The following is a 27,578-nucleotide window of genomic DNA, read 5'->3' as shown; positions in this document are numbered from 1 at the left end:
GTGTGTGTCTATGTGCCCCATGTTTATAATTCTGCATGACAATTACACATTTAGAAAAGTCCACAATTTGGATGACAATGGGATTTCTTTTTGTTTTTGCCATTGAATATTGTAGCATAATGTAGTAACAGACTGACTCTATGAAACCAGATTTTTACTTCTCAACAAAAATCCGTCAAAGACAAGAGAGACACCGACTCAGCACAATCCAAAATGAACTAGAAAGCTTACTAATTCCCTGAGAGAGGAGAGGAGGTTCCTATACTTTAATTGCATGCCCATGCGAAAGACAGAATGAGACAGAGAAAAAAGAGAAACAGCAGAGCAAGAAAAAGAAAACAAAGACAAGTGAAGAAAAAAAGAGACCACACGACTTGTCATGCTTGGATATTAGTGGTGAGGAAGAACAGACTGAGGATGAATAAAAAGAGGAGGCATGCCAAGTATAAGTAAATTTTTTCCTCTACCCTCCTCCTCCTCCTTTTCCGCCTCCCTTCGTTTTCTCCCTCCCTCCTCCGCTCGGACCTCCACCTCTTCTGCACTCGAGGTGGCGCTATAGTCAGGCTCATAGTCCCTGAATTTATCTGAACACAACAAACTGCATCTAACATCAACCTAAAACACATGCAAGACACTTTTTGTACACTTGTACTTTAATGTTGAGGTTTAAAATGATGGCAGTATAATAAAAATTTTCATTTTATTAATGTAACATGAAACATTTATCGCCATCTTCGTTCATTTATAAAGCCATACTGTGTAAACTCCCATCATACATTTGCACTTTTATTAAACAGAGATCTGACTGTAGCTATAGTCTGAGATCTTAAGATCCTGTCTTGCTGTCTTTTCCTTGTGCTTGGACTGAGCTGGGAAATTAAGCATTTATGTGCTTTGCTCCTTTCACTTGGTATAGCCTTCAAAAATATTTGAAACTAAGACAACTGGTCTTTCTCCCTGATTTTAAAGCTCTCATAAGTACAAGGGTGATTGAATCGCTTGGGACTTGTCAATGTACGTAGATATTTTAAAACTTAAATGTATTACTGTATATCTCCTGTGTTTTTATTGTGGATTAAGTTGATTGTAACTTTTTCTCTATGCTGCTGTCTTGGCCAGGTCTCCCTTGTAAAAAGAGATTGTTGATCTCAACAGGACTTACCTGGTTAAATATGGGTTCAACAAAGATAAATAAATAGAAATGGGACTGAGAAATAGAGCCTCAAACTTTCTAAAAATGTGAACATCCTCACCCCAAAATTAAAAACGCATATTTTTCCTCTCACCTGTAGTGCTATTTATCAGTCTAGATTGTTTTGGTGTGAGTTGCAGAGTGTTGGAGATATCAGCCGTAGAGATGTCTGCCTTCTCTACAATTTAATGGAACTAGACGGCACTCGGCTTGCGGTGGGAGGAAGCCGGAGTACCTGGAGAATACCTACGCTGACATGGGGAGAACATGCAAACTCCACACAGAAGGGCTCCGAGCCCTCCAACCCAGGTTCAAACCAGAAATCCTCTCGCTGTGAGGCAATAATACTAACCACTGCTCCACCATGCCGCCATCCACAGACCTTGTTGTGTGCAATTTCATTAAGGAACTAATTCCCTCTACTGAACTACACACGCCAACTGTATCACTGCACAAAAGTAACTTGCATCTACTCATGGTCGAGAAGCTCTGGCTCTTGATGGTGCTTTAATGTTAGCCAGCAGCAGATTCATGCTGCCTTTTGTGCAGTGATATGGTTGGCTGGTGTAGTTCAGAAGGGAAAAAACAGTTCCTACTGTTGGGAATAGAATGATTTTATGTGTTTTACTATAAGTTGTGTTTCACTATATAAGTTTTAGATGTGTGAACAATGAGAATACTGAGATGATTTCAGCTGATCTGAATGTGTTGTACAATGGAGAAGTACAGGAGAGGAAGAGACATGAAGTCTGAGGAGCACATACCGCAATGCTTAGATAATTAGTTTCATATATGGTAAAAAGAATAGAAAGTGATGAACAGATAGTAAGGTACAGCACGTGTAGGGAGTTGTGTTGTTCTCTTGTCTTTCAAAACAGGAACCACGCCCCCACCGCCAGCGGGAAGGAGTCAGATTAACACGAGGCAGGGGCGTGGTGTGGTGAAGGAGGAAGTGGAACTGCCAATGAGAAGAGGACAACGCCTTGCGTGCACAATGACACTCTGTTACGCTCAAATATACTGGGTCAGGGGAAGGACAGGAGGTCAGACTTCGTGAACTGACACACCTTTGTTGTTCGTCAGGGACGTGAAGTTGAGACCCAGAGCTCTGTAATTTTATTCCTTTACTGCTTAATAAACTACATTAACTGAGACCGAATATCTTCTCCTATTGCTTCATTAAAGAACACACAGGACTGAGCTCACACATAGCACATTAGAGAGTAGGATGAGCCCCTAGTCCATCACTACATTAAACTGCTCACAACAAGGTCTGTGGATTATCTTAAGTAACAAAAGTCAAATGCATTTTTTGGCACTTTGAGCACCATAAGTCCTATCCTATCCTATCTACTTCCATTATATTCTAGAGAGAGCAGACATCTCTAAGAAAGACAAGTAACGGGAAAATATGTACTTTTTATTTTGGGGTGAACTGTCCCTTTAAACGTAATGTCATGCATAGATTTAGTACATACAGTTTAGTAGCTGTTGGAAGTAATAAACAGCCTAAAAAACACAACTGCATTTAATCTGGATGTGTAATTAAGTGAGGTATATGATATATATGCACACACTCTGCACTCTGTAATCAGCCTCATAATCAAAATACGACAAAATTACATTTAAGTCTGCACTATTAAGTGAAGATTAAATTCAAAGCCCTGTCTTTTGTTGCTGCCTGAAGCACTTTGCAGCAAACATGTTTTTTTAAAGCACTTTAAAAAATACATTTCATTCCAGCAGAGCTAAATAAGAAAATGAAATCCAGAGGTAGAGAAGGGTCAGGCTCAAAATCCCATCGTGTTACTGACTTTCATGTCTCAACTGCATATACAGATGGAGTTAAGTGTTAGTGTGATGTGATGATAAAAGTGATGACAGTAGCTGTTAGTGTTGTTACTCTGGAGCCATGGATTATTCTTCACAACAGCAATATTCCCAGAATATGAACTGTGGTGAAGAATAAACCGAAACAGAAAATCCATCAAATCCGAACTGACACATTTTTCCAAGTGTATTGGATACAAACGACATACATTTACAACAAAGTAAACAGACAGGAGCAGTTGTAGGCTGCTGGCTGTAGAGAAATGAGCCTGTCACTGAGAGATTTTTGGCTCAACTTGCTGAACATGGCTGAGAAAATTGGAAATAAAAAAAGCACAGGAAGTGCTGTGTGTGCCCGTGTGTGTGTGTGTGTGTGTGTATGTGTTTGCTCAGTAAGGGTATCTCCTCTACCTTTAGTCTCCTGTCTGGGCATGTAGTATAGAAACTGCCCAGCTGGATTCTCGGATGCTCTGCGGAACCACACTGGGAAATGGTCCAATGTGAACATATTCTCCTTGTCTGAGGAGGTCAGGAAAGACCTGTGGAGAGATAAAAATAAACCTTGAAGGAAAAGAACGTCCTACGTCCTGACTAATTATGATGACAAGAGGAAAGAGGGGAGATTTAAAAGGGGATAGGAAAAAGAAAACAATAGGAAGATTTGGGGGAAATTGAGGAAAGACAGTGAACACTCATTACTAGCTACTCTTTTATTGACCACCAGAGGGCGAACTCTCACCTTACTGGAATTGCAGCTTCAACTCAGCTCTTTTTTACTGCTATAGTTTTCATAAAATCAGTTTAACACTTCATCTATTTTCAGTTTTAAACCTTTTGATTGTGGACATAATGGCTAGTTCGATGTTTCTGTTTGATTTATTTTTATTTTGAAATACAGTGTTATCACATCCATAATCTAAAAAACAAAAATGGATCTACAAGCAGTGAAAAAAAGATTTTAGTGCCAAGAGTAAAAGAAAAAATTGTAGGAAAGAATCTTGTATGACAAGTATGACCTCTGAAGCCTTGTTCTCATTTAGACTGACTCGTAATTAATTTCATTCTCAAGGGATGGCTATGAAAAAGAGCCATAACATACACACATCCAGAGAGGTAGAGATAAAGGCTAAAATAAAATAACATAAAATAAAATAAAAATGCTTGTAGCTGTTTGGCTTCACATAATTGCACACGTTAGATATCTGGACACAGAGAAGAATACAATAGGTAAAAAAATATATATACAGTATATATATATATATATATATATATATATTAATATAGAGATATATAGATATATATATAAGAAAGTTAAAAACTTATCTGTTGATTTTTTTTAATGCTGCAACCCTTTTAAAATCTAGGGTGATTTCATAAGTTACAGTTTAATAACTCTCTGATTTTATGAATCAGTTAATCCATGTTTTAAACTGTTCTCACTGCCCTCTTACATTTAATTGCCTTGTCTGTTTTATGTCCATGATGTCTATTTTTATGTGAAGCACTCAGTGCTGCATTTCTTGTATGCAAGGTGCTATATAAATAACGTTTATTACTATTTTTGTTATTATTAAAAAGTTAAGGATGTTCCTTCAAGTAATTATCTTAACAAAGTCAGGTCTTAGAGGTTTGACATATTGCACCGATTTATCCCAGTGTTGTACGTTAATGTCCATCTTTAGGTGTAAAGAGAAAGTCACCTTTTCCATCATGTAAATATTCATTGTCACATCGATTCAGTTATTTATAATATGACCGGCATACATCATCCATCTTCTGGTCAGAGCCTTATTCCCTGCTGCCAGCAATATACCCAGTATTTGCCAATACCTTTTGCCTCAGGGGGGATATAGCCTAAATATATGACTTTCAAATCTAACGGTATATCTATGTTAGAGATGGATTGAATTGCTTGTGTATTTCTTTCCAGTAATACTGTATATCTTGGCAATCCCAGAAAACATGATCGAGGTTTACAGTTTGACAGCCACAGTTCCTCCAGCATTAAGCACTACCATTGTCATAATGTGCCGTCATAAAACAAGTAGTGAAAAATCAAACTTCATTTTTTCCAGTAAAATTCCTTCCATGCATGAGATTTTGTGCTTTTCCATTGAAATACGCATATATCTTGCCATTCTTCATCTGTTATTGACAGGTCTCCTTCCTTCTCCCATCTGTCCTTTACATATTTTGTCAAATAAGCTTTCAGACCATGAAGAGATTTAGAGAGAGTCGAGAGATGACCCTTCCTTTAATATCTGATTAATACGCATTTATAAATAGTTGGATAAGGGTGTACGGGCTTCTCTGGGTTAGAGGTATCTATAAAAATCTTGCTTTCCTATTTAAAAAGTCTCCCTTAATGTTTGGATGAACATAGTTTAATTTGTCTGTATGATGCCACATTAAGATGTTACAACACTTTTATCCAGAATTTAAATCTATCACCCAGCTTATTTGATGTAAGATGTGATGATATATAATATACACAAAGATTGTTTTTATTACTTACTTGGCAATTCTCTTTTCAACACCAGCGTATCTCTGGAATCTCATCAGGCCTGAACGAGTGCCCAAGAATGCCGTTTCCATCCCCTCGTCCATACTGAAAGAGAGACAGAGAAAAAAATGAGACTGACAAAGAGGGAAGTCGAGCAGAAAGAAGGGTAAATGTTTTTTAAAAAATAAATAGATTTATCATGTCGAATAGTCCATGTCTTCATTAAAGTGGAAATTGACACATGTTTTGCTTTAATTTATCATGATGAAGTAAATGTGGATTGCACAATGTAATGGCTATAGAACAATGACCCCATCTGCATTTAGATTGGTTCCCTATAAGCCTCGTTTTCACTGTGCAATTCCAGATACAATCTCCCGGGAAAATGAGGGTTCAATTTACAGCACAAATGAAGTGCGTCAAACATTGCACAACCAAAATGGGAAGAGGATGGTGCTCTTTTTTCCCTGGTAGCTAATGAAAACTATCCCCATTTACAAAGAAGTACCAGTGTACGTTCTTTGCATCCTCAGTAGCATAAATGGCGGACAGTGGAACAACCAAGGTTAATGTGGACATTGAAAGTGATCTTTGTCTTGACAGCAGCGTGTGCATGTGTGTTATTATTTACCCAGATGTGTTGAGCATGAGTGCCGTCCAGTAGGCTTCCATAGGAGCCGTGACCACAGCGTCAAATAGAGTTTGTTGCAACAACTGCACATCACCTGTTGAGAGAGAAAAAACATAAATCTAGTACTAATGATGAATATTAGCATTAGAAAAGGAAAGAGGACGTCAGAAAGAAAATTTAAAGCACTGAATAATGCCAGACATTTTGAAGGTCACAATCACATCACAATTTACCTGCAAATTATGTCCAGACAAATAAACATTTTAACTTTTTAAATGCTCAATTTAGATTACTACATCTTTCAGGAACACACCTCACAAATAGTGTGGTCAATAATTTGGCAGAGTTTGACCACTATTTTTAATTTTACTGTGATTCAAAATAAGACAATCTCTTACAAGATCGGAAAAAAAGTTGCCAAAGATGGATTGGTGTGTTCAAGGATACGTCGTACTGTGTGTTATTTTCTCCTGCCATCTCTGATGTGCATGTGCTGAAGTTCAAGCGTCCACTTACACTCCAGATCTGGTTCTTTGCCAGTGAGGTATAGCACCACAGCCTGCATTTGGGTCAGTTTACGGTGGGCCGGGTCAATGTCTGTCTCACAATAGGTCCTACAAACACACGCACATACATCATAAAAATGTACTGTAGTCATATTTTCATGAAGAGCTTCAACTGTAATATATATGTTTTGCTAGTTATACAATACTCACCATTCAGTAGCTATGCTCAGGTCTGGAGCCAGTAAGTCATGGAGACCTGAAGCAAAAAAGACGTGAGACAGAGAATAAGAAAGACAGAGACAAATACAGAGAAGCTTAGACAGAAAAGACTTACCCTCTTCAACGGAGACGTTTCCAATAAAGATATACTGTCCATATCCTCTAGTCAGCACTATGCCCAGACTGTCAAACAGAGAAGTTATTTGTTATTGGCAGGATGATTCAATAAGCAATAAGCATTTCTTCCTTCATTTCCATAACCGCTTATCCTGTTGGTGGTCGCGGGGGGCCTGGAGCCTATCCCAGCTGACATTGGGTGAGAGGCGGGGTACACCATGGACAGGTCGTCAGATTATTGCAGGGCTGATACATAGAGACAGATAACCATTCACGCTCACATTCACACCTACGGGCAATTTAGAGTCACCAATTAACCTGCATGTCTTTGGACTGTGGGAGGAAGCTGGAGTACGCGGAGAAAATCCATGCTGACACAGGGAGAACATGCAAACAGAGGGTTCAAACCCCACAGCCCTGGTTTGAACCAGAAACCCTCTTGCTGTGAGGTGACAATGCTAACCACTGCAATACTGTGCCACCCGCATTTGTTCCTACTCTGAGCAAATGTGTAGGCTAGACAGAAAAGAAGGATAAACGAGATATTACTGCGTTTGATGCTACGTTTTTCCCGTTAATAATTTTACAATTTTACATTGTACAGGTAGACAGGTTTTGCTTTGTTGGATGTGGTGGATATCATTTAAAACCTAACACTTCAGGTAATCCTGTGAAAGGGAGTGTGTGACTTTAACATAAAAATGACCGCCCGTTAAATTCAAGCCCCGGCCAAGCAAGTTCACACATTGCTCTAATTAAGCCTATCGCTGGCAGGGAAAGCCCTCTGCTGTTCACAGTATACCAGAGTGTGGTGTCTGTGGCAACTGTCCTATGCAGACGCACCAGACGTGACAAGTTTTATGTCAACTAGCCAGAGCTACAGGGGGCAGGAAGTGAGGAGAGACTGTAGCAACAGCGCAGCAGCTAGGAATATGGCGGAAGCTATGGTGGTAAATACTAACAAGTTTTTGTTTCCTCTGCCCTTGTTTTTATGGGAAACCTTGCTGGAAGATGTGAAGCAAGTGGTTTTGGGGGCGCGGGAGACGTGGTAAGCTTCTCTGGAAGCATACAACAGTGTGTGTAATAACTCTTACTGCCAGAAAGGGGAGATAAAAGCTCTGCAGTCCAAGTTTAGGTTAAAAGCAATCGAACAAACCTGAATGGTGTCTCGTTGATGTCGGTGTAGAAGTAATCATTCTTCAGGAACATCACTCTCCTCTGTGAGAGATACAGAGACAGACTGAGTTTGTAAAAATGATAGTAAACACGGAGAGACAGACAGCATGTATTTAAAAGATAAAAAATACAGAGCCAAATTATCTGCAGATAAAAAAAAATAAGAAAAGACAATAAATCCGCACAGGAAGAATCTAATCTCTGAGCTACTGTAACAGTGCCTGTCGCTGTCTTGACAAACACAGACAGACTCACAAAAACAGAAGTACTTACTCCTTTATCCACTGACGTTCTCACGTCTAACGACAACATCCCAGTTTCTCCTTTAACCATAGCTGTCCTCAGCTGAAACATAGTTATGACATAATACTTGTTTAAGGATCCTGAAAAACACAACTCAGACTGACAAACTGTAAAGTGACAAAGAGTGTCTGTTACTCACTTTCTCTTCGGTGTCTTCCCATTCCACCTCTGCCAGATCAACACTGTTATAGTTGGGTTTTGGCTTGAGCGTCTTCCCCTCTTTATACTGTCACATACATGCACACAAACATACCAACAACAAAACAAATCATAAGGAACCTATCCCATTTTATCATGCTTGGTTGACTGCATAAAATCTGTCAAATGGGTTGTAAAGTTTCAGCAGTTTCTCAGCTGCAATAATTCACCATACAAAATGATTTTTGTCTGTACCAGAGGTCGTAGGTCAGGATGAGACAGGATGTAGCCGTTGTTGGTGATGAGGTAGGCGTAACCATGGACACCAAGCTGAGGAGACAGGAAGAGATAAGGACACAACACACTACACTCATTACTGTGAATAATATTATAAATCAAATGTCACAGACTGCCTCAGAGAAGAATCACTATAGAGTATTTTATTCATGTTCACGACACAGTATATTATTCTGTATATTGTGGATGGTTTACCTTGTATCTCGGAGCTAATCTCATCAGTTCTCTCAAGGGCACATCTGTTCCTACCACTCCCAGCAGAATCCCATGAGACAGCTACAGGAAACACACAGCGGGTTCATAAATGCACAATTTCAGGTCACCTTAAGGGTAATGGTATTAATGGTGATTAAAAATGAATACTTACTGTCTCTTTCTTCTTGCTGAACACAGGCATGGCTACCGAGGTCATCAGGAGCAGGCTCTGGGCCTGACTGTTGAACAGCTGTGGTACACACATTTACAAGAACAACCACAATGACATACTCTGTGTTTTTTGTTAAAGCTAAATTAGTTAGCTAAGTTAGGAGAAAACAACTGTAAATATAAATGAAGTCGGTTGATATTGTTGCTGTTGACCAAAGGTGAAAAATTAAGTGAAGTGGAGGTGGTTAGGGAGGCTAACGGCTTACAGAGGGGAAGCAAAAAGAAGCTAAGAAAAGTTCCAGGCTAACTAGCTTCAGGCTAGATGCTAACTAAAAGCTAACGTTGGCATTTGAAGTAAAGGTGTAGCAATTAAGCTAACAATAAACTACTGTTAGCTGTTGACTGGAAATAAAAGGCTAAGTAATACATGACACATGCTATAACATTATACTAAATTTTATACAGCTTAAGTTATTCAAGAAGGAGGTTTAGCTAAGCAACATTTGAGCTCTAATGTTAAGTAACATTACCTCTTTTGTGGTCGGGAACTGAAGGTGAAGATGGAGGAAAGACGACAAGCATGAAATGGCAGTGAAAAGATGCGTATGAAAACAGATACTGAGATAAAGGAGGAAACATAAACCAAAAAAGAAAAGAAGCAGGCAGAGGTGGGGGAGCAGACAAGGAAAAATTTGAATTGAACAACTGGCGTGTTTTTAAGAGTTAGCTAGTTAGCTAAATAGTTAGCTTTGTGGCTCAACAATTGCAGTGTTGCTAACAGTATACCACAAAGTACAGTGAGTTGTAATGTTTTCAGGAAGAAATATGATAAGGAATTAAATTCACTAAAACATTATAGTCACTTATGCTTTGATAATTTGAGGGATGGCTTTTTGCTTTCTTACTATCACTTAAATGGGAAGGTGGCGTCTAACGTTAGCTTGTTGCAGGGGCTGGAAGTGCGTGTTAGCTGCCTAGCTGCTGTCAAGAAGTGGACGAATATTCTCTTTGTTAAAGTAATATAATCTCTTTTTTTAAATGCGTAATAACTAATGAGTAATATATTTAATTTTCCAAATAACATGCTCAACACTAGTTGCTGAAAAGACCAATTCACAGTGTTTGTTTACAATAACTAACAGGTAGAAACTCACACTGAGCAAAAGCTGCCTCAGTTGGTTAGTTTTTTAGCTACCTAAAAAAGGCCGCGGAAAAAAGGCATTATCAGTTTAAGTGTACGCTACATTAAGATAGTGCTGTCATGATACCAAAATCTTTGTTTCGGTACCGATACCAATATGAATTTCAATACTTTTCGGTACTTCTTCCTAAAGAAAAGTCCTTTTGGATACAAACCTTTAGAACAATAAATAGTAAGGGTTTAACGGTACCAAAAAAAATCACGGTTCGGTAAGTACCTCGGTACGGACGTCATGGTTTGGTTGCTCAAATGTTTCACCAAGTTGGTGTTGTCTTGTGTTGTCTCCCTTTGCGCGGCAGACTTTCTCTTGCCTTTTTTCACATGTGCCAGCTGCGAATGTTGATACAGGTGTTGTCATACACACCACTTGTGCAATCTGTGCTCCAGTAGGAACAAGGAAGGCGTTTGTGTGCATAAATGAATTAAATAAATTAATGAACTGAATCAATTTAAAAAGTACCGGTCTTTTCCAAATGCAGTATAGTACCGTTTGGAATACTCTAGTACCGCGGTACTATTTTAGTACCGGTATACTGTGCAACACTACATTAAGAATATTTTCACTGTTTCACCTTGCCGTCAGACAGCCTTTTCCAGCGGGGAACTGAAGCTGCTATCTCACCAGACTCCTTTTACAAATAGGCTACAGTCATTTTACTTCACGGAACACTGGAGTTGCTGGTCTACCACTGTCTCCATTAGTTAGTGTATAAGGTAAAGTGGAGAAAATATTCCAGATATGAGTTATAGTTCAGTGTTTGATTAATGGTTTTACATTTAAAAGCCTGTTTTCAGTGTCCTGGTGTGTGTCTTTCCTGATACTTATGTCACCACCATTTATTGTGGAGCTGCAGGGTTGCTGTCAGCTTGTTACCAAACTACTAAATTCTGATTCGTCCTCACTAACATCACCTGGGAGAGTTAATTTTACCCTCCTCTTCTTTGAAGAGTCACAGAACAATATTGCATTTATTCTATTAATGGAAGAAAACTGTGTGTAAAATATAAGCATACAGTATGCTCTGCATAGAGGACTCACAAAGTGCACCGTTGTAGTAGACTATACAGTGTCATAGCGTGAACTTTATTGAAACTATAATTAATAAACTTATCAAGGTTAATTTGTAGAGATAAAAAGAATATTAGGATGACTGTTAGACATTTGAACAGAATATAAACCTAGATACACAATACCTAAAACTATCCAGGTGGGATTACACAAGGGTACGATTTGCATTTTAACAATTTTCTGTTACTTAATTATTAAGTAAAGTACATTAAGCAATAAAAAAATAACTTTTACCCCTTTAATATGGTGAATCTATTTTTTCCAGATTGTAAAATGACAGAAAAATATGTTTTCAGACCATTTTCTTTTAGAGTTGATGGAGGTAAACCATGTAAGAAAGGCCCACAAGAAGGGACTCAGTATGGCCTCCAGAAAGTCATATGAAAGTATAAACAGTGCTACTAGTTCTTTAGGGCTCTGGCTCTATTTTAAAGTCATTCATTAATTCATTTTCTGTAACTGCTTATCCCTTTGGGGGTTTTGGGTGGGCTGGAGCCTGTCCCAGCTGACATTGGGCGAGAGGCAGGGTACACCTTGTACCCTTGAGGCAACATGGTACTGTAAAGTGTTAAATGTTTTTATAGAGAGAGATATAGAGATTGCAGTTGAATGTTTATTTCTGTTGCACTGAATGATGGATCATTACGCCAGATAATACTGATGAAAGATAACAGTGTGTGTTTCCCAGCAAGCACACTAATAATGGGAGAAGCAGACTGACCACACTGTCCATATACGCCTCAGTCCAGATGATGTCGTGATCGTGGTTAATGACCATTGGCCGGCTGAGAACATGGAGGTACTCCATAACGTTTTCCTGAACGTCGGCCAGTGTGGAGACGTGTGTGTAGTAACCTGCAGGACATACAAATATATGTACACACACTTTATACATATATATATATATATATATATATATATATATAAAAAACCCAGGACCCATAAATTTTAGCAAAGAAAATGTTCACCGTATTATTTTTATCTTTCTGCTTCTGGCCTTTGGGTATTACATTTAAGCAGCAATTTCACTTATCCGACTTCAAATACCACGTATTCCCAAAAAACACTAAGCTGTTTTCAATGAAAAAAAAACAGCTTGAATCTCTCATCAGTGGAAATGTGTTTTTGGCTTCTTTTTTTATCAGCTTGGCTTAGTCTAAGGTTTATGGCATTTCTACAAGTGGGAGACGATGACGTCAATGGGATACCTGCAGTGAAGCTGCTCAGTGACAACAGGCTACTGAAGCACTGCCAGATATGAATATGTGAATGTGTGCAACCCTTTTCCCCTTTGTAATGTCTCCTGAGGAGTGCTGCTGTGAATGTTATTAAGTAGAGCTGCTTGCTCAACTAAAACTGAACCTGTATAGGTTTTTGCAGCAGTGTAACATTAAGCATTTTCGTCTATTTATGACTGATATTTTGTTGCTGGCAGAAGCAACTGTCAGTGTACGTAACAGAAGGGAGTGCACCTGTTACCTATTACACACAGAGACACACACGCAGATATGATATTTTTTGGCCAGGGATGTGTTTACAGTGTGATGATCTGTGATGATAATCAGGTATTTAGTCATGGATTTTTGGTGTGCACAGAGCAGGATAAAGTGATTATTTTCAGGGCTGAGCTGCTGCATGACCCCATGTAATTCACAAGAGGGCAGCACCTGATACAGTCCCATGCAGCACCACCTGGGAACACTACAAAGGGCCAGCACACCTCCTTTTATGCCCTGTTTTGTTTAAAACTTAATAATTGCAGTAGTTTTTACATCAAATTCTCTATTTCTTGTTGCTGAAGTTACCCAAACTTCTCATCCCGAATTTTGTGGCAGAACGAGGGATTCAATCTAGCAAGTTTTATGTCACAAAGTACTTTATACGACATTTAGGCAACTGATTCTTCCCCATCTTACCCTTGTTGTTGCAAGCAATCCATTTTACATTTTCAGCAAATGTCATCTCTCGTCCAATCAGATAGGTGAACACTCGCACCTGGGGAGAAAATAAAGTATATAGTGTGATGTGATAAACCCCACTCATTTGTCACTCCAAACAGCTTTAAAGGTCCAGTGTGTAGGATTTAGGGAGATATACTGGCAGAAATGGAATATAAAATAGTAAGTATATTTTCTTTAGTGTATAATCACCTCAGAATGAGCTGTTTAGATCTACATAGGGAGCAGGTCCTCGATGCAGAATGCCACGTTCACCACTATGTTTCTATAGAAGCCCAGAACAACAAATCTTTCCTCCGACCTCGTCACATATTGATATTTGGTCATGGTCATCAAAATACACTTCCTTTTTCACAGGAAATTTACAGTTTACATGCAGTCTCTTTCAAAATAAATGCACTACGTCAGTAAAATACTGCAAATTGATGGGTTTTTTGCCTTCAAAAACTAACGCACCTGGCTGGGTTTAGGAAAAAAGAACAGGGTTTGGCTTTATAGTTTTATGGGATGCAAAAACACTGGTCTCCCTGGCGAAGGTCAGTGTTTGTTGGACCCATTCACTACCCCTCCCACCCACCCTACTAGGACTTTTGTCATCTTTCGTTCATGTACCGCCATGTTTCCCCATGATGCCGCCTAGCGCAATTAAACCACAATGGCGACCAGCCTCGTCATGCTGACGTTTAAGGACAGCTTTTTCATCAGTGTCTGACGCCGCAAGTCACTGCCCAAGCCCTGGATTTCAACAACTTTGGAGCGAGACTAGGTTGCCCAGAATGGACAAACCATTTGTGTTTTCGTGTCAGCCATAGTACTTAGCAGCCCCTCTGTGATGAGAGTGTTGGAAAGCCACGACATTTTTAAAAATGTGAAATTGCTTTATTCTGTGTTTTTACCAGTTAATCACCAGGTCTGTTTGTTTTGGAGATGAGGAGACATCTGTGAATGATCTGACACCCAGTTAAAACCTCCTTAACATCCAATCTTAAAATATCAGAGAAAAAAATGGAAGCATACATTTGCAGGTGCTCCGGCATGCTGAACAGCATCAGAGAAACACGTTTAAGTGCTTTATCCAGTGTTTTTTACCAGTTGAAATTACTGATTCCATGTGTTTTGGAGAAGAAGAGACCTCCTCCTGCAGGTACTTTTGCTCCTGCTAAAAACCTCCTGAACAAAGAACACAGAAGGAATTCTTACCTAGAGAAGTTTCAGCTGGTTGCAACCTTCAATCCTTACTGCTAGATAAATCTCACTAAATCTTACACACTGTTCTTTTAAATAAACACTGTGAATGATTCATGTTTGTGTGCTTACAGTACACTTCACTGGTGCATGTGGTTGTTTATGCTTGTGTGTGTATTTGTGTGTCATACCCGTCGTTCTGGCCAGTTGAACTCTTCAAAAACATCCTGGAAGTCCTCCATGGCTCCGTCTGTTATCAGCATGATGGCCTGGTTACACAGGCTGCCCTGGCCCAACGCTGTAGCCTAAACACACACACATACACATACACACCCACACACACACACACCCACACACAATATACTTGATCTTGGATATTTCTACCAAAGAAATCAGCTGATGGAGACCTGTGGATTGTGACCTAGCTGTTGCTGTGGTTGTTACAGAGAGGCACAAACCTCGTTGAGAATCTTGAAAGATTCCTTCATGGCCTTATTCACTTTGCCCTCGCCTTTGACATGAAGCTCTTCAACCAAAAGCTTGAAATGCTGGAGAGAGACAAACAACAAATAACCAAAAAGACATCATCAGTAAGTTGCGCATGTTATCCTGTTGGTAAATGCTGGTGAATGCAGGACACCACAGGAGGACAGAGGGAGAGAGCATGAGGGAGTGAGTAAAAGAGTGTAGAGGAGGGATGATCCCCGGCTCCCTGGCACACTGACCAATTACAGCAAAGTCACTACAACACCGGGAGGTAATCAGGATTAATCAACACGAACACACACAGACACACCCGCACACAGTATGATGAATGGCCACATTGTTGTAGGTTTCACCACCGTGCAGACCATAGATAGACTTCATGGGGCTTCTGACAAAATATATCTACTTATTACTGTGTATTGTACAAAAAAATTAAACTGACACCTGCTGAGCATGTTCTTTTATTATTGCACATTGCAATAACCATGGGATAAATTGCTTAAATATGCATAAAAATGTTTTTTTAAAAAAAGCTTTTAGGTTTCCAAATCAAGCTTTGCATGCCTGTCATCATATTTTATGACATTATCACCCCCTCCGCTATCCCAAATAAAAATCGTCAGTTTGTATAAAGTGATTCATCTGTTTAATTGAGTTAGTCTCTTTTATTAAATCAACTTTCTTTAATGAACAAATGTAATCAATGGTGCTGTTACAATGCTGCTAGACTGCCCAGTTAACACAGGTGTGTGTAACGTTGGTTAACCCAGGGCAGGGGTCTGCAACCTTTGCCATTAAAAGAGCCATTTTTGACCAAGAATAATTTGAAAACATCTGTGTGGAGCCGCAAAACATGTTTGAGCCTTATCATCAAGGTAAATAGCCTATTAAGTCTAAATTAGCGTATACTTACGGTCTAAATAAGCATTTGTTAATATGTTTTACCACAAGGTGGACACTGTGCAGGGCACTATTTATGATTATTTGGTACTTAAATTTTGCAGAGCTGGCAGTGAGAACAAACAAATCTGTCCACGCACTACTACATTCTCTATTTTATTCAATTTACTTTTTTGGATTTGGCATCCATAGCTAACCAGCCACTGTTATCGAGGTTCAGCAACATTTGGATTCATAGAATGAATTTCCATAGAATTCTTTTCTCAAAGGCTCAAGGAGCCACTGGACAGGGGCTAAAGAGCCACATGTGGCTCCAGAGCCACAGGTTGCCTACCCCTGACCCAGGGGTTGGGCTAGGTTTAGGTAATCTTACTGGTAAATGTCACGAGTTCAGACAAGCGGGCCAAAAAGATACAAAGCAGGGGGTGCCCGTTGGCTCAGTGAGTAGCGTAGGCTTAGTGGGTAGAGCAGGATACAAAGCAGTGTTCTGAGTAAATCAATAATAACGTACAGAAACATTGCTTGCAATAGTCCACCTTCCACGTTCTCCTCTCTTCTCTCTGTCACTCTCTTTAAAAGCTGTCGATTTAACAATAACTATATATCAATTCTGAATATTTGAAACAGTTTTATTACTCCTTTTCCACAGTATCGTTACACCAGTACCAGCTGCACTTTCTGGTGCTCTCTTATTTTTAATGTTTACTACAGTCATTCTGCTGTTTTCTGCTACTAACCAAGAAAAGATAAGTAGTCATTGTTATGCCTTGTTATATTTATCTTTTCATAAAAAATTTAATTTTACGCTGTCAATGTCAAGGACTGTATACTGATATTTTTTCAGGGTATTGTATCAAAGTTAAAAATTCCAGTATCTTGACAACACTGCACTCTCTCTCTCTCAAACACACAGTCTCAGTCCTTGTCTCAGTCCTCAAGCCTGATAAATGTGCTATATAATGCATAAAGTTGGCAGTTTATGGGTTGGGTCAGGTTTGGGTGGCGCAGATTGGTTGGGCGGGTGCGAGAATTAAGAAACCCTGACCTGCGCATCACTAATTTGGATCACATGAGTCAGAAACAATTACTCAGCCACCACCGGAATCTAATTTTACAAATAGTATAATACTTATAACATCAGTTTGGCCTTATCTTTATCTGCAACTGTGAAATACCAGGTTTAAACAGAATGAATAGACATGCACAAAGAACCCAAATGGAAAAAAAAGCTGTGCAGCATTCAAATGGTGATTTAGAATTTAAATGTCGGTATCTAAATATGTAGATTTTAATCATGACCTAAAAATCATAGAGAATCTGGGAACCTACAGCTACCATTTGGACTCTTTGGGGGGGCCTGGTGTACCTCTTCTTAAAACTTGAGTACCCCTGGTCAGTGAGCCAGCTGCCCAATGTTTGACAAAACTGATTTAAAGAAATACACACTGGTTTCTTAAAGTTTGGGAAAACTCATTCTGAGTAACAGTGGGAGTAAATGATGTAAATAGCCTTCTGAGAAGGTAGGAAATCTTATATAAGAGCCACAAAACTGAGGATTTTCTTTCTGGAAATGTGTTTGTGTTCCAACATGACTTTATGCGTAAGTATGTCAGCCAACATCTGTAAGCCCATTCTGTGACAGCCTGCCTCTCTGGGCATTAAACCAATCAAATCCCTTGCTGACAGGTCATGTGACCTACTTAAAAATTGTCAGCGGCCAGCGACCTCACCTGATCTGCGATGATGTGAAGGGGAGTGAAAGTAGGGCACACATCCAACACATAACACACAAACACACACACAGGCAGACTGAGCAGGTGTTGGTATATGAAGAACAGCAGAACAGATGAAGGGAAGAAAATAAAAGAAAGCAGCAGGGAAACAATATTAACCCCTTAAACCCCAAACGCATGCCATGCAGCCAAACATTGGTGAAACTGACAGAACTTTGTTTTATGTAGCGAACCCAAAGTTTTCAAAGATACCTAATATGTCGGGCTTAATTTGTATATGAATAACACATAATGTTTTTTTGAAAATGTATGAAAAATTCTGCACAGGACATCGAGCATATTTCCATTTGATGGAGTGGTGCAGACATAAAAAAGTCTAGGGTTTGAATATTTAACTCATTTACAATGTTTACATGCACACTCATATTCCATCATTATTCAGAGTATGACAATATTCTGAATTTGGAACGAGTCATATTGACAGCATATTCCCTTTGGATAGGGCTTTTTCTAAATGAAGCATTTTCCGATTAAGCCACGTGGGTAATGCTGGTATTAGTCTGGTTTTAGGAGCATTCTTTAGACATGTAGTGCATTAATTGGGGTTTCTAACAGTTTGCGACAAGCGGCCTCTTGCCTGTTTATGGTCATCTCTGTGCACTGTCAAGGACACATTATACAAAAATCAACTAGCCAACAGTTTGCAACACTGAGTAGAGATGCATGCCCAAGAGAAAAGCCCACATTTCTAGTCCGAAGAAGAAACAAACCTTCTTTTAGACATTATTAAAGACTTGGATATCAGCAGGTTTTTGGATATAAGCAAATATTACAATGCCGACTTTTTCAAGAGAGTGGATGAAAGAATGAAAGAACGAGGCTGTGTTCGCATGGTCAAAAAAAGTCCACCACCCGTGGAAAACTCGGAACAAGCAGCTCCAACTTTTTTGTTTTACATATTTGTGATAAATGACATGTCAGGGCTCATTAATCGGAGTATGTATAGCTGTATGTAAACAGGAATGTAAGTAGAATATTCATTTTCATTAATCATGTGAACAGTTTACTAGGAATATTGTCTTTATTAGAATCAGCGCAAAAAAAAGAATATTTTGTGCATGTAAACATGGTCTTTACAGAATGTGGAAAAAGATGATCAGATGAAAAAGAAGGAAATCTGGATGATAAGGAGTTGATGGTATTGTAAATGTAAACTCAAAAAAGAGAGTGAGATGAGAGATATAAAGTGGAAGAGAAGAAAAATGCCGTGGCTTTGAGAAGGAGATGAAGAAGAGGGGATGGAGAGAGACGACAAAGACTGAAGTGGAAGAGAGAGGAAGAAATATCTAAAACACAAGTGGAGCGCTTTTACCACACATGAACATGAACTTCAAGTTTCATCACTAAATCCTCCAACAGACAGGTTGAATCCTGATAACACACATTCACTGTTATGTGATGTTTTAACTGTGATGTGATGACAGCATAATGTCTTCAGAGGATTAGTGAGATAACAGCATATGATTAATAGGTTAGCAGAGGTTAAGTGAATAATTAGCCGTCTAGCTTGTCTGTGTCTTCTGTGTGTGTGTGTGTGTGTGTTACCTCTCTGTTATCCAGATCAGCTTGTACCAGCGTGCCCTTGAAGCAGGGCTCCACGTAGCTAACATAGTCACTGTACTGAAGAGAGAAAGCAAATATGTAGCTGAATATAATCAGTGATCCGCATGATCAGCAGTCAACATGATTATCTTTTGTAACAGGTGGTAATTAAGAGTAATTGGTATTTTACTACCCTCAAATCAATCACTCAATCAGTCCGTTAATATCATAATAGCTCTACACTTTTAAAGAGAGATCGCTGCACTGATTCTCTATCAGAGAAACTACTGCATATATGACAGTTAAAATTTTGAGCGCTGTATTTCATCAACTGATGAAATGTGAAAATGCCCACTGGTAATAGTCAAGTCAGTTTACATGATGTTATTACTTACAAGGAAGTGGGATTTAAACCCTTTTACCGATTGAGGATACCTCATTCTAGCACTGATTTTGCAGTGTGGTCACTTCATCGGAAGGAGTGTAGCTTTAAATTCTGCGTAAAAACAGCTTAAGGGCAGCGGATTTGCAAGAGGCGTATGATTACACACACAGTAATACCAGGATAAACCATGCTTATTACACCGATTTGTGGTTGCAGGGCTACACGCAGCCAAAATCCTGAAAAACCCCAAAACAAAATGAATTTTTAAGCTTTGATGTTACTGAAGAGTGAAAAGCCTTGTGGGAACTGAATGTTTGATGTGTGTATTTGTGCCTGTCCGCATGCGTGTGACTGTTTCTGTGTATTTTCCCCTTGGTCTCTGAGCTGTACCTGTGTGTTAGCTCGTCTGTGTTAATCTCAACGGCACACTAGGCAGGACTTAGACTGCTCATGTGTGTCTGTGTTGTGTGTAATCATGTGTGTGTGTACTTACAGCTATGATGTTAACAAAGTCATTTTCTCCCAGCGTGTCTAGGATTGTATTGATGGTGTGTTTGGCTATGGTCATTCTGAGTCCCTTCATACTGCCACTGACATCCACCACGATAACCACATCTTTAGGTGAAGTGGCTGCCTGGATATACCTAGAAAGACAAAGTTGACAAGAGACAAGAGACAAGAGTTGAGGTAGGAAGCAGTGATGACTTTATCTTTATTATAACCACAGGTGTCATTTACACCAGGGATGCTGAGGACATGTCTGCACCACAACATTCCATTCTTTGGGGCCATTTGTCTGAAAAATGGCAAGTTTTAGAGGAAAAAACTGCCAAAAAAACTGTCAAGTCTAGCAGTGGTAGGCTGTGTCAAGTCGGATGCTAACAAAGCTACTGTATGCTACGCTGCATTAAGGACACAATGGACAGGGCATCGGTAGCTTAGTGGATAGTGCCGGCACCCCATGTATAGAGGTGATGCCTCACCGCAGCGGTCGCGAGTTCGACTCCGGCTTGCAACCCTTTGCTGCATGTCGTCCCCCCCACTCTCTCTGTTTCTCCATTTCACACTGTCCTGTATATTAAAGGCAAAAAAAGCCCAAAAAAATAATCTTAAAAAAAAAAAAAAAAAGGACACAATGGACAACTTATGGACCGAAGTTTGAGTCTATAATATCAGACACTGTAAAGAAAAAAGAGACAACAGCTTTAAGACCCCTAGAGGAACAAGTTGCTGCACAAGATGGGACTATTTCAAACCTGGAATGCTCAGCTAACAAGCATGATGACCAGCTAACTAGCCTCCAAGTTAATGTCAAGGTGCTTTGTGCTACGGTGGAATCCTTAAGCAAGAAATGTGAGGACTTGAAGGCATGCTCCAGTTGGAATAATGTCTGGCAGATGGGTCTATTTGAAGGCTAATAACACAGGACTTTCCCCCAGGAGACCGGTGTTTGTGTTCCGTGTGACACCAAGTGAACTTTGAGTTATTGCAAGGCACATCATCACCATGTCTCTTTTTCCTAAACTTAACTTATATAACTTTACACTATGTTCATAACATGACAATGCCATTTGTGGGGCGTTAATTTGTTAGATATTATACGAACCACTGTATGAGGATACATTGTAACATGACAGCACATATGGGATGATAAAGCCCAATTATAAATTAAATAAAATGAATGAATGCGTCATTGACATGAATAGGTGCCACTTGCACGTTTAAAGAGGTAATTTCTCCAACTTAAGGAGGACAAAAGATTAAAGGCTTTTGCACACTGAGTCCATTTTTTTTGGATGCATTTTTTAAATCCGTCATCTGAAAAAAATCCTTTCACACAGAAACCTTGCACACTGATTTCAGTGCGTTTTACTGTTCTAGTCATTGCGAAAATTTGCAATATGTGACAAAATAAAAAAGACACATTTCCTCCTTTGCCTCTCTCCACTGGAGTTACCTATCTGCCTGTCATCACTCCCTCCTTGTCTTACATTTGGTACCGTAGCGGCATGAAGCGGCAGTCGACTGAGCGCAGTCCACATCCTCCTCCTCTTCTTCATCATGCACCTGAATATTACTATCTGACCCGGTGAACGTAGTTATCTGAGTTATGAAATGATTCTGCGCACCCCGTTCATCTGTCTTGTCGCAGCTGTGTCCCACCGCCACAAGACAGAAGGCCTCTGACAGATGCAAAAGGTTCACCTGCCACCAGGATTTTGTGTTTTCTTGGACATAAATCAGGGGTGTCCAGACTTTTTTGAATGGGGGCCATTTAAAATAATGTGAAAATATCTGGGGGCCAACTGATTCTCTCATCAAATGGGTTTAAAAAAAAGTGAGACAAATGCAACCTTTTTTATCTTTTAATGATTTATTACTACTTGATGCCTGTCTACAAACTGTATGATAGTCCTATCATTGTGAGGTGGGGTAAAAATGCGAAGTGATCTTGCTCGATTAACTGTTATTGTGTAAAGGGCCACATATGGTATATTTTGAAAGTCAAGCCGAGGGCCAATTAAAATTGGTCTGTGGGCCACAGTTGGCCCCCGGGCCAGACTTTGGACATGTCTGACATAAATAAAGACATTGGTGTATAAAAAGTCACCAGAATGCAGGAAATGAAGTGTTTGACATCAAAACATTTCTGCGAGAGGACGCCCAGACTCCCGGCTTCATATGTGCCCTCCCAATGTTGAAATCAAACCTACGCCCATGGCAGTAGCCTCGTCTATGCCCTTTTGATGCCCTATTTTTTTTCTCGACCAGTCATAATTATCTGCTCTGACATCATGCTGATAACCCTTCTATACTGCCCAGAACAACAGCATTAACCAAACAACACTCTGGCATGAGCGGAGACTTTGTTATTTACCTGCCTAACAGACAGAACGGACAGAGTTTAAGCCTTATCCTTTTATTTGTCCCTCAGTTCTTCCATCCATGCGTCTCTTCATCTCCTTATCATCATCCCTTGATTTTCCAAGCTCATTAGCATGAATGAGATTTCCCCTACGGCAGCCGAGATGTGCAACCTTCCAGGAAACAGTATGTCCTGTTTGAGGACCAGACACAGTTCCTGGAATTGCTGTCATTAAACAGCTATTCAACTGTTATTGTACCTGAGAGACCTTTTACAGGGATGACATTTTGACATGTCACAGAGAAAGCACAGGTGTAAATAATGAAATTAACAATGGGTTTCAGGGTCCTGGTATTGAACAGGCTGCCACACTGTCACACTGTAATGGTTTATTGGGACACTTGAATCTAACAGAGCCATTGAAAATGTCATTAGTAACACCTGTGCCTTTACTCTGACAAGTCAAACTGGCATTAGTCTTGTGCCAGTGCTGTATAAACAGCTGTCTTTGACACAGACAGCACCCACAGCTGTGCACTAAGGTAACAGGGGTTAGAGAGCTACTCTGTGTTGATAAGAAGAACTGATTTGTTGGCCACAACTGATGAGAGCACTGACTCACCCACCTGTTACTCCATATGACCAACTGTGCTGCTACAGAGTTGCCTGCCTCTAAACAGACCAAAGGCAATGTGCCTCTGTCAAACCTTTGTTTTTTCTCTCTATTCACTATCTTCTCTTAAACAATAGTGTGGGTTTAAAGGGACAGTTCACCCTAAAATCAAAAGTACGTAGTTTTCTTCTTACCTGTAGTGCTATTTATCAGCCTAGATTGTTTTCCTGTAAGTTGCAGAGTGTTACAGATATTGGCCGTGGAGATGTTTGCCCCCTCTCCAATATAATGTAACTAGATGGCACTCAGCATGTGGTGCTCAAAGCGTCAAAAAATATACTCAGAAAACTCAATAGCAATGTCTCCTTCCAGAAATCATGACCCGAACCTCTTTCACACATGAAATGCAAACCAGAAATTATAAAGACATTACCCAGAGGATCTGTTTGAGAGAACTCAAATGTCTGAATCAATTAGATCAGACACTAAACAGACTTTACCCTGCCAACTCCTTAGTACAAAGTCTGTGTAATGCCTGATGGAGCCCATGTCTGAATGGACCAGGTACTCGTCCTGAGAATTCACTACAATTGAGTGGGCCTGTTGATGGCGTTTCTTTAATGCAGCTTGCATGAAACTGAGATAAAACATCTGAGGGTGAAAAAGAAGGGTAATTTACATGACGATGGCAGTGAAAATGTCTAGCTGGAGAGATGACGAGATGCGGGAACTTCTATTGGCAAGGGCTAAAGTCGAAATTGCTGAATAAATTCAAGGAAATGGAAAAGATTTGGTTGTTTATGACCAAATTACAAACCGTCTACATGGCTGCAGCATAATCCTCATCATGTCCTGCAAGCTCAACCCAGGCACTACCCCTACCCTAAACCACACTGAGTATTTCCAGTGGTTGACAATGCTTCTGACACAAACAGTGTCTGCTGCTGTGTGCTTCAAGTGAGAAAGAGACATTCTGGACAATGTCCGGGACCTCCGGACCTGATTTGAGGACATTTGAGTCCATATGACAAAAAGACTCTGGTTACTCAAGATAATCCACAGACATGGTTGTGAGCGGTTTCATGTAGGAACCTTTTTCTTTCTACTGAGCTACAAACCGGTGATATGGTTGGCAGGTGTGGTTTGGTTGAAAGAAAGTAGTCCTTACTGAGTGAAAATGTTCACAACAAGTTCTGTGGATTATCTCGAGTAATGTATCATGATTTCTGGAAAGAAATTGCTGTTGAATTTTTCCAACGTAATGTTTGGTGCTTGAGCACCACAAGCCAAGTGCCATTTAGTTCCATTATATTCAGGAAAAGGCAGACATCTCGACGGCCAATATCACCAACACTCTGCAACTCACGCAAAAACAATCTAGACTGATAAATAGCTCTTCAGGTGAGAGGAAAAATATGCATTTTTGATTGCGGGGTGAACTGCCCCTTTCATCTACTGGTAAAGGTCAAGACAAAGGCTGACTAATAAAATGCTTTTGTGTTGAACCACATAACTTCACACAACTTAAACACTTAGCACTTGGAGGCAAAAATAAGGATAAACTGCACTTAATGGGTAAAGACACTGATTCAGGAGGCTGAACAACTAATCAGAGAGACTGACTGCCTCTGCAGCTGATTCAACATGCTCAGTTGGGCATTCAGTCACGGACATGGGCAGACTGGTGCCAGACACTGAAAAAAACAAGTGATGGTCAGCCATAGTTACTACTGGCACCCAACGACTGCTGGATTGGAGTGCAATGGCCCAAACCTGGGATTTGGGGGCTTCAGGCTGTGCTGAGAGACACTATTGTCCACCTACAAACAATACTGAGAGCTACGACCACTCAAAAGGCATCGATAAGGGAGTAGAACTGATGTTGATAGGAGCATGGCCTTACCAGTTTCTGTTTCTGCAGTCATAGGTGACCACACCATTTTCATCTGGAGTCCACTGGATCCCTGTAGACAGAGAGAACGATAGAGAGATTTAACAAACGCAGGAGCTCAGGACTGCTGCCCAGCTGCCTGGTTGGTTGGACGGATGAACAAATGGATGCATGGATGGATAGTGACAGATTGTCAAATGAGGGAGAGATGGATGAGGTCGCGGATGAGTAAAACAAGCTGTGTCACAAATCCTCTGCTAATTACTCACACACACACACACACACACACACACACACACACACATGGATACACACAGGAGTGAATTCACCAGCAGCCATATTGAAGCTGAGACTGAGTCATCACGTTTGACAGACAGCTTCCTGCATCGTCAGTTGCTGGGTAAGTGTACCGTTTGGCTTGTTTAGCTGAATGTTTGTCTACAGCTCTGTTATGTGCCGACACAGGAGAAATGTGCAACTGAAGATACTTTGCAAGCATGCAGGACGTCCTAATTGTAGGGTGTGTAGGCACCTGGGTAGAGCCTGAAGAAGCCTGTAGCGCTGCCAAAGTACTGCCAAGTAAGGGTCGGATCTTTCTGGAAGTTGTCAATGAACACGTCATTCAGAGCCTCAGACATGTAGACTCCATTAAGAATATCTGGATCTATAGAAAGAAAGACAAAGAATTAAATTGATATTCTACCAGCAATCATGGATGTACAGTGTGAATGTGTGTGTCCACGCTTTTGTACCTCTGTTGTAAACATTAGTGGGAACTTGTATGTTGCTCTGTTGGGTGTTGACTGGCAGTCTATTGAAGTGTTCATTTTTCTCCAGAGCGAATTCTCCTCCCAGCGACACTGGATTCCCATCCTCATCCAACGTGTTGATCAGCAGGGAGTTATAGTATTCAAACTAGACAGAACAGTAGAGGATGACGGATGAATAACATTGAGACACTGAATGACCGTTATTTGAACGTCCAATCAGGACATCCTGTTATGGTTCAGAAACAGCCTCATAATGGAAGTTATGCCAACATCCAGGACATTACCTGGTTAACTGGATGGTTTTCCTCTGCATCGTAGCAACGTCAAAATATGACAAAACACAAACTGGCCTGTTCAGCTATTCTGCTAAAGTTTGTGTATACACAGTTTTCATTCAGCAGCTTTATATATTCTAAAACCTGAAAATAATAAGACAGTTAAAGGAGCTATATGTAAGAAATCTAAAGCAAATACTCGTAAAATCATTCTAATATGTCACAGAGACTAAGGAATAATGTTCATATAACATACTGACCTCACAGACAACAATAGTACGGCCAGAATATTCGCATTTAAAAAACATTTTTACAGTCCGCAAATCATGTTTATATTTTGAATTTGTGTTTTGGCCTGTTGCGCCACCCACCGCTGTCTACCAGTCACGCAGTCAGTAGAGTCTCAGCATCAGTTACAGTTACGACTGAGCTACAGCAGCACAGCAAGCAGCATTAGCAGTGTCCCGGTACATAGCATTGGCAGCCGGCTTCTCCTCAGCTGTATCCCGGCAGCAGCGTTAGCAGCAGAGAAGCTGGACTTGCTTGAACGGTCCGCTGGAAAACCGAAGATCAAGGACGCAGCAATGCGGCCCTGCTACAGCAGCCGCCCGTGGGCAAACAAATCAGTCTCCAGCGTGCTGCTGTCCAGCAACCTCGAATCTGTAGGGGAGGGGGGGCGGACACGGCTCGCGGCAGTATTTTGAATTTGAGTGCAGTAACCGTTTTGGCCACATTCTTACATACAGCGCCTTTAAGTCTGAAAATAATCAGCCATTGACTCACATGGGACAAAAACCCCAACCCCCATCTCTGGGGTGAAAGCACTGTGCTCGACCCATTCATCTAACACGACTTTTTCCCTTGCATGGACTTTTGCTCTTCATACAGAAATTTTCTTGAAAAATGTATGACTTTAATCTCAACAACGTGATCGATGAGATCACGCTGTTGAGATTACTGCTAGTCATATTTTGACGCATTTTAATGGTGCCAGGAGACCCCTCATTGTCGTATCTTGATGCAGGGGGTTAGGTTTAGGCAACAAAACTACTTGGTTAGGGTTAGGAAAACATTGTGGTTCATGTTAGTCATGTCAGTTGACTCACATGACTCTTGTTACTGAAGAATAATGACTGACTAAGGACTGACCAAGGACTCATATGACTAACAAATGATGCAACAAAATAATTGTAATAAACACTGACTTTTAGTTTCACACGGGACAGAAACACTGGTCTCCTGGGTCAAAGTCTTGTGCTTGTTGGACTGATTCATTTTCCCTCCCACCTCCTCTAAACAGACATTTGCACTCTTTATACTGCGTCTGTTGCTCTAAACATCTTAAGATGACACAGATGAGTATATT

The 27,578-nt window shown here is 40.2% G+C and overlaps 1 protein-coding gene across 2 annotated transcripts in view; it reads right to left on the bottom strand.

The window, feature by feature from the left end:
- cacna2d4a (calcium channel, voltage-dependent, alpha 2/delta subunit 4a) overlaps positions 1–27,578 on the bottom strand; it is a 151,747-nt gene that overhangs the window by 108,874 nt on the left and 15,295 nt on the right. For both annotated transcript variants that reach the window (XM_033614501.2, XM_033614502.2), the window contains exons 6-26: positions 25,920–26,082; positions 25,700–25,831; positions 25,180–25,240; positions 20,291–20,441; positions 19,416–19,490; positions 15,150–15,239; positions 14,883–14,996; positions 13,465–13,543; positions 12,270–12,403; positions 9,280–9,357; positions 9,108–9,188; positions 8,871–8,945; positions 8,617–8,703; positions 8,448–8,519; positions 8,155–8,216; positions 6,997–7,064; positions 6,873–6,918; positions 6,673–6,770; positions 6,157–6,250; positions 5,538–5,630; positions 3,434–3,561 (exon numbers count right to left, since the gene is read on the bottom strand). In XM_033614501.2, coding sequence (XP_033470392.2) covers positions 3,434–3,561; positions 5,538–5,630; positions 6,157–6,250; positions 6,673–6,770; positions 6,873–6,918; positions 6,997–7,064; positions 8,155–8,216; positions 8,448–8,519; positions 8,617–8,703; positions 8,871–8,945; positions 9,108–9,188; positions 9,280–9,357; positions 12,270–12,403; positions 13,465–13,543; positions 14,883–14,996; positions 15,150–15,239; positions 19,416–19,490; positions 20,291–20,441; positions 25,180–25,240; positions 25,700–25,831; positions 25,920–26,082 — 1,981 coding nt within the window. The remainder of the gene's footprint in view (positions 1–3,433; positions 3,562–5,537; positions 5,631–6,156; positions 6,251–6,672; positions 6,771–6,872; positions 6,919–6,996; positions 7,065–8,154; positions 8,217–8,447; positions 8,520–8,616; positions 8,704–8,870; positions 8,946–9,107; positions 9,189–9,279; positions 9,358–12,269; positions 12,404–13,464; positions 13,544–14,882; positions 14,997–15,149; positions 15,240–19,415; positions 19,491–20,290; positions 20,442–25,179; positions 25,241–25,699; positions 25,832–25,919; positions 26,083–27,578) is intronic.

The sequence above is a fragment of the Epinephelus lanceolatus genome, chromosome 23 (assembly GCF_041903045.1).
Source record: "Epinephelus lanceolatus isolate andai-2023 chromosome 23, ASM4190304v1, whole genome shotgun sequence".
Classification (NCBI taxonomy): domain Eukaryota; kingdom Metazoa; phylum Chordata; class Actinopteri; order Perciformes; family Serranidae; genus Epinephelus; species Epinephelus lanceolatus.
Note: the sequence above shows the minus strand (reverse complement) of the source record. Positions and strands in the feature narration are given on the sequence as shown.